The sequence below is a fragment of the Manacus vitellinus genome, unplaced genomic scaffold, assembly GCF_001715985.3.
Source record: "Manacus vitellinus isolate BGI_N305 unplaced genomic scaffold, ASM171598v3 scaffold_25_pilon, whole genome shotgun sequence".
Lineage (NCBI taxonomy): Eukaryota > Metazoa > Chordata > Aves > Passeriformes > Pipridae > Manacus > Manacus vitellinus.
This window is the reverse complement of record NW_021939882.1, coordinates 12,327,820-12,345,136: the sequence shown is the minus strand read 5'-3', so window position 1 is coordinate 12,345,136 and position 17,317 is coordinate 12,327,820. Positions and strand designations below refer to the sequence as shown.

The 17,317-nt window shown below is 46.9% G+C and overlaps 1 protein-coding gene across 1 annotated transcript in view; it reads left to right on the top strand.

The window, feature by feature from the left end:
• FGF18 (fibroblast growth factor 18) overlaps positions 1-17,317 on the top strand; it is a 73,210-nt gene that overhangs the window by 45,000 nt on the left and 10,893 nt on the right. The window contains exon 4 of the mRNA XM_008930914.3: positions 9,672-9,778. Within this exon, the coding sequence (XP_008929162.1) occupies positions 9,672-9,778 (107 nt within the window). The remainder of the gene's footprint in view (positions 1-9,671; positions 9,779-17,317) is intronic.

Genomic DNA, 17,317 nt, shown 5'->3' with positions numbered 1-17,317 from the left:
TTGGAAGGAAGGTTTCTGCTTTGGGTTTTGTCCTTTGTCTCTATGTCTGAAGACTTCTAGAATGAATTATGAGCTGATTACAGCACTAATCAAAGTGTCCTCCAAGCTAAACAAGCTCTGTTGATCCATGTTTGGATAGGTATGGGCTGGACACCTGCAGCAGTGGTGTCCCCTGCCAGGGCATCTACCATCTCAAGGGGACATCCCACCTTTCAGGTGGGGAGAGGAGGGCAGGATGCTCCAGTGCAGTGAGGAGAGAAAGGACTGGGAAAATTTTGGATGGAAACACGGGATTGAGTCTGAGCTTTAAAGGTGACCTGAGTCTCCAGATGAACTGAGATAAATAACAAATAGTATAAAATCATACAGATTTTATTCTCTTAATGCTGATTCTTTAAACTTAGAATACCACAAGAATGAACTATTGGAGATATTACCTCTTTTCTTTGCTGCTCTTGTTTATAATGCCACAGATGAGGACTGGCTTAGTTCTGTACTTGATTTAATTTTTATGTTAAGATTTAACATGGGATCTGCTTTTCTTAACCCAAATGCTTATGGTTTGAATACAGAATTATATTTGAGATTTTTAAAGTGCCTTTATTAAAACATAAAACTAATTTTACAGTTCTGACAGGTCTTATTTAAATACCCAGTGCCAGATGCCTTTTGTCCCAAATGACTCTAGAAAAGAAAAAAAAAACTTTTAAAATTTCTCATGCAATTAAAATGCAGTAAAAGGCAAGTAAATAGTCTTACATATGCTGAGGACCAGGGGTAACAGTTTAAGAAAAGTCTCATGATAAATGCATTTCCAAAAATAAATATGTGAAACCAAAGGTGCTAAAGGGAGAGTTAATGTGATACCTGATTTTTGTTGGTTGTTGCATTATATTTGTGGCTGCTGCTCTGAGAATAGTTGCAGGAATTGTGCTATGTCTGTTGGGAGAAACCTTTTCAAAGAGACTGGTGCAGAGGACCCTTCCCCAAGGTCCTTCACCTGAGGAACTCTTTTGGGTGCAGCTGGTTCCAGGTGTGTGTCCCCAGGTGCTGTAGAGGGTCAGTTCTTGTCCACTTCTTTTAAACCTTACCCAAAAATAGTCATACTCTCGTGTACTCTTACCTAAGAGTGATGATTTTCTATACTTCATTTAGTAATACTTTAATTTTTGGGAAAAGGGAGCTTCAGCAGCACAAGCATTAGGAAGTCAGATATCTTTGAAATTGTGTTTGCAACCATTTTTAAGAGCAAACCCTGCTAAAATCTTAAAACACAGAGGAATTTTCCCCATGTGCCAGAACATTTTCTTCTGTTGGGTTGCACTGCTGCCTCTGCTCCTCTGGATTCCAGAGCCACAAGAATCCCATTGAAAACACCAAAGCATCCTGCAACTTTATTTTCAGCATATTTTTTACTTTCTGGAGAAGGGAAGATTACAATGAGCCCCTTTGAGAAAATGCGTGAGCATGCTTATGTTCTGATCCATAAAATTAATTATCCTAATTTCAGCTTTTACTGGCATGGAATAAGAGCCTTGCTTGGTAGAACTTAACATCTTTGTGTATCGGGCACATTTGATAATCTTAATTCAGCTAACACTGGAAACGCTTTATGCATTTCTCCCGATCAGCCCCGTTTTGGAGCACTCACAAATGTGACAGTGGAACCTGGATGGAGTGTGTGAAACCATCCCAGGGTTGGCACACAGGAGAGCTTGATGTGTTTGGGACTCCTTGGTAAGAGGATATGGTGGTGCTGCCATCACACCTCCTTCATCGCTGAGGATGAGCAGCCAACCCTCAGCTTGCCTGAGGGAGGAGGGTGAGCGCTGCAGGGTATGTGTGGTCTGTCTTGTGCTCCTGGCCACAAGTAGAGCAGCTTTGGAGAAACAAGAGTACATGGGGTTCCCGTAGTTGTCATTCTCTCCTTATTGTTATTTTTGTGTACATCAGTGTTTTTATTGGGTTCAGCTGAGACTGGGAACAAGAGAGTCAAAATAACTTCATCAGGATTTGTTCTTGTGGTAATTCTAACCCTCTGTGGGGATGGGAAAGGTTCGTGCTCTTTCCAGACCCGAGAGACTCCAGTGCTTTGGATGCCTTTCAACGAAGTGCTCAGGGCCAGGTTCTGAGGTCGTTGTCTGTTGGGCTTGACTGTGTCAGTAGGAGTTTATTCAAATGAGAATGATCAAAGACATTAGGGTTTGGCCCTTTACTTTTCATTTTAGGTGCTTTTTCAAGCATAACAGAGCTTCTGAACTTTTTTGAGGCTCATCCTTCACTAATTCCAAACTCAGAGCCTGGTGACTTGTCAAGCAGTTTTCCTGCCTGTGTAGAAATACTGTCCACTTGAGCTGTGTTTGGAGGCTGCAAGACACCCTGGTGAGATAGAGGAATTTCTGTGCTAACATTTTGAACGTTTCTCTTTCCAGGCTTACTTCTTAGTCATGGCGAGTTTGCAGGTGGCAAAGTTCAGGGCAGAATTTGTTCACTGCAGTTCCCACCCAGGCATTTTAAAGCACACAACCTATCCGTCTCCACTTTTACTGAATCTTGTCTAAATAAGCTTATTCACCATCATTGAAGCAACTGCCAAAATATTTTTAGCGTCTCTTATGGTGAATTATGTATAAAACATCTGCAAGAGGCCAAGTCTGATCTCCCACCACTTAATTCTGTTTTCTTAGATCTACTAATGGGTGCAAATGGCTCCATGTCAGAATGACAGTATTTTACATTCATTTTTCTTGTGGGTAAACGATGACCAACCTGTGGGTAGTGCAGGCTTGGGCCAGTAATATGGTACTTATAGCTCAAATTTTTGTTGTTATTGTTGTTTTTGAGTTTTTTTGTTTGTTTGTGGTTTTTTTGTTTTGGTTTTTCACAGAGTCACAGATTCAGGGATTTATTAAAGTTTTATATAAGTTGGACAAAAATCTCTAAGACCTACCTTTGTATTTATTCTGATCTTACATCAACTAAACTATCAAACAATTTCCTTATGCATGGACTAATAAAAGACTCAGATTAGCACATTTTAATTAAGCTTCTCCCAAGATGTGGTGAATAACAGTGAGTTTGTAGGGACTGTGTCTGGAAGCTTTGTCATCCTGTAGGAGCCTGGGCAGTTCAGAGAAGAGGACTTCTTTGTTTTAGAATCCCCTTTTTAGCTTGATATTGCCATTCTGTCATAAACAATACATCTCCTACAGGGTGGGGAGGCAGAACATCCCCGAGATGGTCCCTGAGATGCTTGGGGAACACCAGCAGCTCAGCATCGTTCCCTGGGCATGACTTGTTAGCTACTGCTGAACTGGTATGGGAATTTTTTGGGTGGGCACATGCCTCTAGGTAAGCCCTCTGTAATGTTCAAGGCCAGGTTGGGTGGCTCACTGAGCAACCTGATCTGCCCACGGCAGAGGTGTTGGAACTAGCTGAGCTTTAAAGTCCCTTCCAATCCAAACCATTCTATGATTCCATGTTTCTGTGAATGGCTTAAACAGTGGAGGTTTCACTAGTGTGAGTGCTATTTTATGACCTGAACATCTCAGGCTCTGTGGGTTAACTGCAGCACAGTGTGTCATGCCTGCACGTCTGTCCTGGGCTGGGCACTCAGGCTGGCATGGCTGGCACCGACACGGATATTTCTGCATGTCTTGGCCCTGTGTCCCGTAGACATGCCCAGGGAGTGCCAAGGGATAGCTCAGTACACTGGAAGTGGGACAGGAACCTTCTTGGTGTTAGGTCATTGTTTGTGGATGGGGGTGCCCGAAACCATCTCCCAGAGACCGAAGCTCTTATCGGCTTGTGCGGAGGTGAAACCCAGATGAAGGTGTCCCAGGTGGTGTTCCCAGGAAGGGGAACGTTGGTCCTTATGCTGTGATCCATCCCCCTTGGGGCAGTGGCAGAAGGGCAGGGGGAGCAGACAGCTCCCTGGGCTGGGGAGGGGGAAGCTCTCACCAAAGCCGTGTCCAAAGCTGCTCTCCCAGTGTGTTCCACCCTGCAGGCGGTGGTAGAGGTGGGACCCTGAGGCCGTACAGGGGTCTTTATCAGCACTCCAGGGACTTCCGATGTGGATGTGTGTGAAGTCCTTTGTGTGGAAGTATTTACAGGATCAGGTTGCTGCAGTGTAAGTGCCTTTGAGGTCTCTGCTGCATTATAGATTTTCTTCTGATGTCTCCCATGCAAATATTTAACCTGACTAGTTCCTGAGAGCTACTGAGGCTGTTCTGCAGGTTGCAGGTTGTCTCTGCAGTCTGTCATTTGTTCACACAGAGCCATTGGTCCTATTCCCCTTCCCACCCCATGATGGGGCAGAAAGATGTGCTGTGGAGACTTGGCACTTGGTGCTCCGAGGGGCCTCACACACTCCACACACTCCAAATTGTCTTTGTCTCTCACTGCAACAGTTAGTGAGGGACAGATATGGTGTTTAAAAGAAAACCTCATTTAAGGTAACAGCATTTTTAAAAGCCTGTGTCAGGACTGGGAGCGCTGCTCCCCAGGCAGACCCTGCGCTGACACCGAGCCCTTCCCTGGCTCGTGCAAAGTGGTGGCTTAAAAATGAAAATTACTGGAGCCTGGGTCTTGGAGCTGCTCTTACTGCTCCTCCCCACCAACATCCCTTTTAATAATTTTACATACATATACTCTGCTCACTCAGGACAGACACGATGAGCTCATTGCAGTGGTATGTGGGTCAGAGCTCTGCCCTCCTGAGCACCAGCCTCATTGATTGGGGTGGTTACTCCTGATTTGCACCTGAATATTTGAGAGGGGAGTTGGGTTCTATTGTTCATAACTATTAAATATCGTACAGTTTGCAGGACTATGCAAGTGTGCAAACAAAACTTAGGGATGCAGCTTAGATTCCCTTACTGGTCCATGAAGCCTTTGGGCTTCATTAGACCCTCCAGACTTTACCTAATTTTGGCGTTATTCCCTCATCATTACATCATGAATGTGGAGGCAGGGTCATTCTCTCCTATGTTGTGGTCATGTAAGGGATTCACGTGGTTTTAGTAGCGGGTAGGCAGTGTTTGAACAGGTTTCAGCTATTTTAAGCACACTTGCCTGTGCTGGGAGTCACACGAGAAGATTCAGTCTTACCAGAGTGGATTTTGCTCTCCCATCAGATGCAATATATACAGCATGAACTATGGAAATGTGCTTTGTCTTGGTTCATAGCGCCAGAGTAACAAAATGGGAAAGCTGCTCTCTATCCCAGATGCTCTGCTCCCAGCCTCAGGGTATGAGTACATCCTTCCTCTTCATTCACTGGAAATGGTTTCAAGTCTAAGAGACTTTGTTTCATTAATAGAAGTGCAACTAAAGCAACAGAATCTTGGTCCTCTGTGAGAGTCTTTTCCGCTGCAAATCTGTTTTAGCTGGCTGCCTTCAGGGTGCCTGTGAGCAGTGTCAGTGGCTGTAGTTCCTTCTCTCTATGACTCCTTTTGCAAGGTTTTTACCTGCAAAAAAAAATCCAGTCCTTCTGCACGCTCCTTGTGTTCTCCCCTTTCTCTTTTTATTTATCTGAAACTGAGGATTTTGTGATAGGTACATGTAAACCTTACACTTCTCAGGTGTCCTCTTTCTCCTCTCTTTCCCTGTGCTTTTCTGGCTCCTGTCCTCCCACTCCCAGGAAATATTTGAAAGATAATTTGGCATATTTTCTGCCACCTTCACATATCTCCCTGACTTCATGTTTTCTTAGCTGGAAGATAGCTTTTCGACATATATATATGTAATCCTTTTTACCTAGACTTGTGAGGAATTCCAGTCTCTTCCAGTGGGAGTTTTCAGGAAGGTTTAGGTTAAATGGGCCAATAAGGCAAAAGCACAAAAGCATGTAGCAGGAGATCTCACTCTCTAAAGACATCCTTTCTCTTTTCCTCCCCCCCCGAGCCCCTGGAAAATATATCAGAATATCTAGCTGTCAAAGAATTTAAACAATAATGCCTGATCTGAAGACTGGAGTACAGGGCCTTTGAAAAGAAAGATTGTAATCTCTGTACAGTGTATCCAGGGATGGATGAAGCTGGAATTCAGGTGTGCTGAGCAGCAGAGTCCTGTGGGGATATTGCTCCAGCATGGTGGGACTCATTTTACCTGAGCTCTCCATGGAAATTCTCTTGGATTTTCCCTGTTGCTTTCATTGTGGCCGTGGCGTCTTTGTCATGGAGACAGATGCCAAGTCCAGTTTGAATTAATCTAAAATTAATGACTGAGCTTTTCTGCTGCTGCCTGTGAGTGGGGTGGGAGACACCAGCAGCCCCTTGTGCTGGGTCAGCCTCCGCCCCCCAGGAAATCTTGTTGCAGCATTCAGGGCTGGGATTCATCCCAGCTGATTTTAGATGTGTTGTTCAAGGTCCCTGTCCCTGCTCCTCAGAGAATTTAGGGAGATGCCTGTTTTACAAAGAAGCATCAGCTGTCAAGGATGCTGCAGACTGGAAGCCAACTGGGTTATAACCCACCCTAAAGCCTCACTGGTCTCCCTTGTAGGAAAGGCAGTCAGGGATCCCTAAAAATAAGAAGATGTTTCCAACATCATAAGACTCAGATTTTTTAGAAGTGGGTACCTGGGGGTGGCCTTGGCCTGTACTGGGGCAGCTCAGGCCACAGTGGGGATCAGATATCATCTGCTGAACTTCCTTCCCTGTGTTCCCCACTCCTGGCCATTGGGTGCAGGATGATCTCTGAGGGTTGCAGGCCCCTTGGGGCGCTGGGCTGTGGATGCTGGTGTGTTTGCTAGCATGGGTGTCTCATTGGATGCTGCTTATCCACTGCTGCTTGGTCTGGGCTATGGCATCAGCCTGGGAGGGATCTCAGCACTGCTGTAACCTTTGCGGCCCACGGGAAAGGTGACTTCCATTTAGTTCTAAATTATGACATTATTTTATTAGATCTTTAAACTTTATTTAAATTTTTTATTTAAAAAGGGGGAGGAAGGTATCATATTTTAATTAGTAGCGGGGTGCCAAAAGAGACCTAGATTAATTATTTGAAATCACTCCATCCAGATGGTTTTAATTTTCACAGCAGGGAACCGGCATCTTTTTAAGGTGATATTTTTCAAATTAAAATCAGCTTGGATATTACTCATACTGGCTGCAGAGCGAGGGGGTGGGGAGTGTGAGCCGGCGTGCCCCATGTTTGTCCGAGTGTGGGTTGCTCATGGGGATCTGTGTCAGAGAGGTGTGAGCTGCTGCCTGTCCATGGGGACTGCAACTCCAGGCTCTTGTGTTGGAGTGTTTTGTCGGCATTAGCTCCTGCTTTGGCTGGCCAAAGCTGGTGCCTGATATTCACTGTTCTCAACAGCTTTAGTTGCAGCACTGAGGCTGGAATGGATGGGAAATGCCTTGCAGCTTAGAAGGGAACCTGTGGCATCCTGCTCTTGCCTGTGTGGAGCCCTCGCTTGACCCCTTCGGTGGGTGGCCCCGCATCTGCTTGTGTGCCTGGGTGGTTTGGACACTGTGGATCTGTGGGCAACTCCTTGGTGCTCTGGGCGTTGGCCGTGGTTCTCGGACCAGTCTTTGCTGGCTCCATAACCTTCACTCATGTGCTGACTGCTGCTCTCCCTCTCTGAGGTTGGCCATTAGCCCTCTACTCCTGTTAGAGGAACCCCTTTCAAAGTCATCAAAGGTAGATAGGGGTTTTTTGCTGTTCCCTTGTCTATTAATGCTGTGTTGCATCTGAGCAGCCTCCCTGAACTTCTTGGAGCAGTGGGCATTCCCCAGGTTATCTACCATGTTGGTCATCCTTGAGGACTGTTCTTTGGCCCTGTGCCATCCTCCCCATCCTGGCTGGGCTCACCTTGATATCCTCACTGTGATGGGTTATTTCTGGATCACGTGGCCTTTCCCCACAGGAGTGGTCACAGGTTTGATACCACCTTGGCAGGTGTGGGGAGAAAACGTGCAGCACCCATTTTTTCCTTGCAAGCTGCTCTCTATCACCAACTCCCAAGCCCATGATGCATTTCTGAAAAACTTAAATAAATATCCATATTTGTGCACGATTGCAACTAATATTCTGCTGTAATACTGGCATTACCCCACTTGCTGTCAGAAAGAAGTTATAATTTAAATATCCCCTGTGATAACAGATTTAACTGGAAACCCCTGAACCTGCAGATGTGACTGAGCTGCAAAGGGAAAACTCTGTTTAGGGCCCTTGTGAGTTAAAAGTTTGTGATATTTGCTCTGCTGCAGAAGCCAAAAGCTGACTTTACAAGTGGGAAAAATATTAATGTGTTTAAATGAAACAAACTCCCATTTCTATCCCCATGGTAAATCCTTACAATGAATGTATTTGCTCTTAGAGGGCTTTAAAGCTTGAAATATGAATGCTGAAAAGAATGTGACTTTTTGCAGCACAGATCAAACATTCTCCAGAGTTTGGCATAAGCCGTGCTTCTACGGCAAGGCTGGGATCTTACAGGCGTGAGTATTTCCAGAGCAGGACCATGCAGTTGCACTTGCTGACACTTACACATTCTTGCATTGTGTTTCAACCATGTCTCCTTTCTCCCCCTCCATATCGGAGATGGATCTGAAGCAAAATGTCCAGTCTGCCTGTTCCTGCCTCTCCGGGGAAATTCCCGGAATCTGAATCTTGAGCATGACTGGAATTTGTGTTTAGATTAGAGCTGGAATAAAAGGCTGAATTTGGATGTGTCTGGGTTTTTGAGATGATGATGGCACACTGCTCATCTAGGTGGCAGCTTGACCCCTTCTGCAGATACAGCTGTGTCAGAGCAGGTGGTTTAGGAAGATGCAGCAGAAATCTGTCCTCTGCCATAGCTCCTGGTGATGCTGCAAACCAGCTCTGGCATCAATAAATGTGTGAGACACTGTGGGATTGGCCGTATGTGTCCCATCGAGAGTTGAAGACCTGGACCTGGACTGCCAGAAGGCAGTTTGTGGCATCCTGGAAGCACAGCTAGACATGGAGGACATCTGCAGGGTGAGTGTGTATCAGACAGAACAAGCAGTGCCAAATTTCTCCCCTGCTAGCTGTTGTGGTGATCTTCAGGAGATCACTGCGATGTTTTGTACCAGGAGCATGTGGCATGACCACTTCTATGCAGTGTTTGACGGATGCTGGCTATGGGGAAAGGATTTTCTTTCTTGTCATGGTAAGCTTACATCTTCATGAGAATAAAATCTATGTTCTTACCCTCCAAGAACCCTCCTGCAATGTGAAGGAGAGCACTGTCATTGATACAGGCTGCCCAGGGCAGTGGCGGAGTCACATCCCTGGAGGTGTTTAAGAGACGTGCAGATATGACACCTGGGGACATGGTTAGTGGTGGCTGTGGCAGTGCTGGGGGAACAGCTGCACTCGATGATCTTAAAGGGCTTAACATCAAGCTAATATTGCTGATGGGGTGGCGGGGTTGGTGTGGACAGATGGAGCACACACATGTGTATGCCTCCTTTGTGCTAAAACCAGCATTAAACCTGGACCATCCACGCAGGAGTTAGTGGAGAGGTGTCAGTTTTGCACCTGTGACTAAGCTGTGAGCTCAGCCTCAGGGTGGTCCCTTGGGTTGTTCCTGTGCGGAGCATCCCAGGGTGGTTCAGCTGGAGGCAGTGGGACAGTGCAGGTTGCACCCTGTGACTTAATGGGACCACACTGGTAAATGCTTTTTTTTCTTCTTCCTTTACAAGCCCAGCTTCTAGTGGAAACAGACACTTTTGGCAGTCAAGTCCGGATCAAAGGGAAGGAGACAGATTTCTACCTTTGCATGAACAGGAAAGGCAAGCTAGTGGGGAAGGTAAGTGTTTCCTATTAATTAATTTGTAACCTGAGTGTTACCCTTAGCAGCCTCGTCACGGCTGTAAGGATGTGTTCAAGCTTCGCCTGTCAGCCTCAAATGAGAAGCAGGATGGAGGGGATGTGGAGTTTGTGAGGCTGCCCGTGCCCTCCCAGCCTCCCCAGCCCCTGTCAGACAGCCCTCAACCAGGCTGGGATCTCCAGTGGTGCCTCAGATGTGGATGGGTTCATGCTTCACGGTTGCGTTCAATTGACATGAGATGTCATGTCAGCATCCCAGTGCCATGGATGGCACTCCACAATAACTTCCTTACTTGGTCTTTCTTTGGGGGGAAATGCGAATATAAATTTCCCTCAAAAATTCCTTTTAGGGGGAAATTAAAAATAAAAGGGCAAGTGGAGCACTGTGCCGCGGGGGGTGTAGGCAACATAAGGCCCCTTCCTCTCAGTGGTGAGCCAGAGGATGGTGTGACAGAACTCATGCTTGAATTCCAGCACCGTGCTGGAGCTGGGCCTCATGATTCAGTGTTACAGGAATTTTTTTATTACTTTGGATCCCCCCTGAATGGAACCATGTAACAAATTACAATGTGTTTACCCATCTAGCTTAATTTCTTTGCATTTTTTTTTGTATTAATTTGTTTTTGTAATTAAGGCAGTTCTGTATTGTTGGTGAAGCTGGAGGCTTGCTAAGCAGGCAGGGGCTTGTGCAAAGCTAAATTACTACCAAAATAAAAGGAAAATAAAACATCCCAGCCTTCCAAACCCTACTGCCCACACTTTGTACCACCAGGCATTCAAATCTAGCATCTTTGTGGCTATGAAAAAGGAAAGCTTGAGTCAAGGCAGTGAAAGCCACGCTCCCAAACAAAAATCAGAAACCAAATGGCTCTGATGAAAAATTATTTACTTTTGTGGTCCCGGGGGTGACACTTGCCCTCCCCAGCAATCCCCCTCTCCTCCCCTTGTGTGTTCCTCAGGAGCAGTGTGGCTGCTCTGTCGAGGCTCAGTCCAGATCATTTGCTGCCAGCTGTGCCCTGTGCCTGACCCGCTTCGGAGCTGCCTGTCGAGGCATCCAGAGCACTGCTCTGGACTGGGGGAGACTTGGAGATTGGTGCTCCGGGGGGACGGGACCGAAGCAGCCGGTTCTCTCTGCTTCCTGCCCTTGTGCAGTGCGATTGCAACACCGCGTGAGACGCTGTAGTTTGATCTTGGACAGGGAAATTCATTGTTTTAACCAGATTTAGCCTCTCAGGATACACATTGGATGCTTTCAAAGGTTGCATTGGACACAAACCTGACTTTGATTTTTTTTTGTGCTCTAATTTTCCATCCTTTAAATGTGACGATAGCATTTTTCCCTGCAATGTTATAAGGATAATTTTGTTAATGTTTGTGAGGTGCTGATACCACAGTTATGGAGACCTTAGAGGCACTCAAATTAGATGGGGTGAAGCAAGCACAAAATCTTACCTTTTTCTTTAGTAGACCTTTCCCCAAGTGGATCAGCAATGGCACACGGTGCAGCCCACAGCCTTTCCTGCTCTGTGCTAAGTGCCCAGGAGCATCCTGGCAAAGTCAGCACCTGTTTTTCAAAACATACATTATATTTGTATATAGTATGTATTTAAGACTCATCCCTTGATTTGGTCCATTGGGTGCCAAGGCAGGACAGTTCTTTAGCTCGTCACCTTTCACGCAGCATGAACCATTTTTTCCCCCCTGATATGCTTTTCATAGCATTAAGTTGGCAAATGGTTTGTTACAAAAAATAAATGAGTCTATTCTTGTAAATATGAGCCTTCCCACCCCAGCCTGCTGACAAGTTCACAAACCAGCCGACCTGAGCCGGAGGGGGTATGGGACATGGCGTTTGGAAAGAAAATGTTCCAGACGTGTTGCCCATATTAACAGCTTCTCATGCGCAAAAAAAGAAAATAATAGCATGTCTTCTTGATACCAAAAGAACGTGGTTTTAATTATTATCATAGTTTCAACTCTCTTTGTGGCAAGAGTTTGAGGGAATGCTTTTTAGCTCGAATGCTCTAAACAGCTAGTAAACCCCAAGGAAAACATTAGATAAAAGTTACGCCTGGGCTTATACAAATATTTAAGTTCCGTCTGGGGGTGGAGGGGAATGAAACCCATAAACTGATTGTTTCACGGTTGTCCCAGTATGTTCATTTGGCCAGAGAGGAACCATGGGACCAAACCGGGTCTTTTCCTCTGCTCATTTCCTATTGCCTTACACAGCATAATCCCCAACAATACCAGCACATGCCATCTGGCTTTATTCTGCTCCTCAGTCAGCAGTCTTGAGTCCCCCCAGTTGAAAACCTGCTTTGAATTTAGACCCTTTTATGTCCCATAATAACCTAGAAAGTGTATTATGGGCTGGAGCAGGCTATGACAGGTATCCATAAGGAGGGTAGTTTACAGTCCCACCTGTAAAGGGAGAGGAGAGAACAGCCCTGTTTTTCTGGGCTGTCCAAGGGCAGGGTAGAATGGACTTGGCTTCCTGCAGAGCTGCCATGTGGGAGGTGAGGGTGCTACTGCAGACTGTGGCAAGGGAGACACCACTTTCCAGAGCAAGATACAGAAGCAGGGGAGACAAGTAATGTCTGTAAGGAATGCAGAAGATTTGAGAAGAATGGGGAAAGAGCTAAGCACATATTTGAGTTGATCCAGAAGTGTCTTCAGAAGATGCTCCAAGCAATCCCACTAATGTTCTTCCATGGCATTAGATGGATTGCGTCTTTCCCACATCCAGCAGCGATATTGTTCCCTGTTGGCTTCATTTTGAGAACAACTCCACTTCTCAGTGCATTAAGTGACTCCTTGAGCTCTTCCAGGAAGGAGAAGAAGGTGGTGGTGCTGAAATGTATCTCCTTAGTGGGCTGGGACTCAGAATGCAGTGTGGTGACTGTCTGTTGTGTGCTGTGCTCCATTGTAATGCTGCTCCATTGATACTGCAACTCTGCAGGCAACTCCTGCACTGCTGGAAAAGTGGAGGAGTCCTTCTTCTGAGGGAGGATGTGGCTACAGAGAAAACTCCAGAAATAGGAATAGAGTTAGAAAACTGATAGAATGAGGTCTATCACAAATCATCCCTTCGAGCTGTACAGAAAGTGAGTGCACTAAAGTTGTATCCTGAGAGAACTGCATCGTTGCATCAGTTCTGCTCCTGAGAATTGAAGCCTGAGAGCATGTGATTCTATAAAATAGGTGGTTTCCCACCAAAAACACATGCTGACTTGCACCATCTCTCTTTAGGTTTTCTTTCAGAAATCCTTAGTGACCTGGTGTCCACACGTTCTCAAAATCATTGTAGTAGATGTGCATTATTTTTGTTAAAGAATTTTTCTCTGAGCTTAATGTGAGCAGTGGGGAAAAGGTGTTTGGTGAAAGGTAGGAAGCCATGGCCAGTTGGATGGCTGAGGCAGTGCTTCAGGCTGGGGACAGGTAATTTGGGTGCCTTCCAGGGACAGCTTTGCTGATGCCACGTCTGCAGCGCTGGAGCCCTCTCAGCGCTCACAAAGCACTGACAAGCAGTGCTGAGCTCGTGCCCTCAAGCACAGTCCAGCTCCTGAAAAAAACTGTGCCAGCCAAGGCATGGCAGTGCCAGGGGCATGTCATTGGTGCTGGGGGCTGGAGGTGGCATGGCTGTGCTGACCACCTCTCCCTGACCAGCACCACTGTGCTGCTGCCACTTACAACATAGACCTGCCTCTCAGACATAAGATTTTTTTCTGGTGTGATAACTGCTTTCCAAGCCAATATATTTCTTAATGTTACCAGAAAGTTGCTAATACCATATGGCAAGGCTCTCTGTATTTTTGCAGGACAACAAACAAATTGTTGCTAGATGCCAGACTGCTCTGGCAGAGCTTTATCACTGATGCCTGCCAGCAGTAGCCTTTAGGGGATAGTAATAATTTGGGATTGTTTACATTACAGCTTTAAAATAGGGGTTTTCTTGAAGCATGTGTGTGTTTACTCAGAAAAGTTGGCTAAAAAACCGTGACAGCATCAAGGAGTGAAGGCACCCGCTATGGCCCCTGAATGTGCTCTTGGACCTTTATAACCCCTCTGGCCTCATGGGAGAGGGCATGTGTTGTGTTACAGGAACTCCAGGGGCTTCAGTGGGAGCCATCCTTTGTAGGACAAGGAGACTTACCTGGGTGGGAGAGACCAGGTGATTCTCCAAAGCCTTACTCGTATACCTGGAGCAGCTTTTTCATCGATTGGCTTTGGTCAAGGTCGAGGTTAAGATTTCTTGAAAAGCTGCCTTTGAAACACTGCTGGTGGAGACTCCAGGCCAGGGGGCTGAGGCAAGGAGACTTAGGGATGAGCTCTGAGCCCTATGCCCTTTACATGCCCCAGTCCTGCTTGGCAGGGTGCGAGTCCTCCTGGTGTGCCAGGGCTGTCCTGGCGGCCGGGTGTGCTGCAGAGCTGCTCGGAGGTGTGTGGCGAGGGCAGGGGCACACCAAGGTTTGCAGTTTGGAACTCTAATGCAGTAGATGAGGTGTTTGCCCTCCTTAGCTTGGATGTTTAAAACCACACCTAACTGGATTTGGGGCAGAACTCTGAGTTTCACAGGGGTTTGATGCTTATCCAGATTTTTTCCTGGAGTTGCACAGTACTCAGGTTGCTTGAAAGGGGCTTGTAAAACCTAACAATTTCTGGAGCTGAATGCTGAATTTGCAACATAAACATGACCAGAATTGGTGGGGTGTCGGGTTTAATAGTGTGCGTTTTGTGGATCTCTCTGTGGCATGTTCAGCCATAAACTATTCTGACTTGGCATCTCATTTGAAAGCAAAACTTGACATGGCTTTTGCTGGGTCTCACTCAGATCTTGTTTTGAACTGCAATCCGGTTCTTCATATGGAGAGGTTGGTCCTTTTTTGAAGTGAGTTGTTCCCAGGCTTTCACTCCCCCGTGAGTTTGTTTTAGTTTAAGTCATCTAAATAAATGCCTTCAGTGGAGCCTGAAGCCAAGCAGTCTTGGACCCTGCCATACTTTGAACAGGGGGACCTGATTCGATATCAGTCTCAAGTGACCAAAAATCTGGAATCAGGGCCTGCAAGATTGTAAAGGTCTTAAAAGCAATAAGATGACAAAACCACTTTTCTTTTGGGTAAGCCATTGGAATCTTCTACATTCACCTGATCAGGCTTTTTTCCTGCAACCCATGGAAAAAAATTTGAATTATTGTTCTGAAAATATAGAAGCTGAGATTCTCATGAAATTAAAAGCAGAAGTGGAAGCTAAAATCAGCAATTCTTTCCTTCCATTCAACCCCCCAAACATCATCGAGAGGCTGGAGAGCAGCTCTGTGGAAAGGGCCCTGGGGGTCCTGGTGGGTGCCCAGTTGGCCCTGAGTCAGCAGTGCCCTGGCAGCCAGGAGGGCCAACCCTGTCCTGGGGGGCACCAGGGAGGGGATTGTCCCACTCTGCTCTGCCCTGGGGTGGCCTCACCTTGAATATTGGGGCAGTTTGGGGGGACACAATGGAAGGAAGAGATTGAGCCATTAGAGAGTGTCCAAAGGAGGGACATGGAGATGGGGAAGGGGCTTGGGAGGAAGCCGTGTGAGGACGCTGAGGGCACTTGGTGTGTTCAGCTGGAGAAGAGAAGACTGAGGGGAGACCTCATTGGGGTCTTCAACATCCTCTTGAGGGGAAGCAGAGGGGCAGCACTGATCTCTTCACCCTTGTGACCAGAGACAAGACTTGAGGAAATGGCTGGAGCTGTGTCAGGGCAGGGTCAGGTTGGATCTCAGCAAAAGGTTCTTCCCCCAGAGGCTGGTTGGGCACTGCCCAGGCTCCCCAGGGCAGTGGGCACAGCCCCAAGGCTGCCAGAGCTCCAGGAGTCTTTGGACAGTGCTCTCAGAGACATGGTGTGAGTCTTGGGGATGGTCCTGTGCAGGGGCAGGAGTTGGGTTGGATGATCCCGATGGGTCCCTTCCAGCTCTGTGTTCTGTGATTCTCTGATAATGAGGCTTTGGGTAGCACTTCAGCCTTCCACAGCTGCCCCTTTCCCATTACTGGTTGACCTGAAGCATTGCATTCAAGCTTCTGTGGATGCTAGATGTGATGGAATTTGTATCATCTGATTAATTTGTTGCAGTTTCAGATCTTTACAGTGCCAGAAATGTGTCAGAGGAGTTCCCCGAGGAGGGGCTGTTGGATGTTACGGACATTATGATAGGCATGTTGTTGTCGCGCTGTCTCATAACAATTTGTCGTGGGTGTAATGTGCTCAGGGCTGGCCAGACCCCACTGTGCACCTTCCCCAGGGGGCTGTGGTGGCTCTGCTGTAGGCACAGAGATGAGGTGTCACAGCCTGAGGTGGGTACAGCTGTGCTGGGTTTGCTCAGCTGGTGAGCAGTAGCCCCACTGGAATAGCTCCTGCCCTTGAGCAGTGGCAGCCAGCTTTTCCAGGAATCCTGACTCTGCATGGCACAACTGTGTTAGAGCCTGGTGCTCATAACACCAGCCTTGTGGGTTTGATCGCCATGTGGGCTGTTCACTTAAGAGTTGGACTCGATGATCCTTGTGGGTGCCTTCCAGCTCAGAATATTCTGTGATTCTGTGTAATGATTCCCAAGAAGCCATTTATGATTGAGCCCAGCGAAACTGTTTCCTGGTGTTCATTCTGCTGAGGCTGCTGTGGCACAGAAAGGGATGGGCTCCAGTGCTGCAGCAGTTCCCTTTGGAGTGGTGGGAGTTCATGCAAACTCGCTGGACCTTTGCAGCATTAATATTCGTCATGAGCAATGGACCTTGTCCTGGTTCTGTGTTTGTGATGACTTGTTTACAGCAGTTTCTGTGGAGGTGGGAAGGGGAGGGGAAAATGATGTGATTGTGGGTAATGAGTTTTGTGGAAGGTTGGTTTGTGGTGGTGTGGGACAGCAGGTGACTGATCTTGGTATCATGGGAAAAGTAGAGGTCATTTGGAAGCTCCTTGTGCAGAAGACAGAGAGCATTTGGAGGATGCTGATAAACACTGAACAGCTGCAAGTCTTGGGAAGGAGTGATGGGAGAGTTCTTGGACAGAACTGGGGTGGCTGGGGAATGCTGGCAGTGCTTGAGGTCACATGGCACAAGAGGCTGAGGAGATGGCAAAAACATCATGCTTGTATGGGGAAGACCCTGCTGTTTCACAAATGATTGAAACCGCATCAGTTCTGAACTGAGTCAGTGTGTGCACAAGGCTTGGATGCAAAAGCCCTGAAGGCTGTCTGAGCCAGCAGGCTGTGGTGCTCATGGCACTGACGGGGATGGGGAGAGAGGCTTATGTCACCATGGAGGCACTTGCCAGTGCCTTCCCTTTGCTGATCCTTTGTCTGTGCTGTTTTTACTTTTTATCTGTGTGGTCTCATGCATTTATGTCACGGGTTTCATAAATGGAGCACACCAGGTACATTTATGCTGATAGTGTGCCGCTGGGGTTGGGTTTGTGCTTAGGTACTTTGCCAGTCAGAACACTGACAGTGCTGGTTGGACATGCCCTAGCATCTTGTGAGAGTAATGTGAGT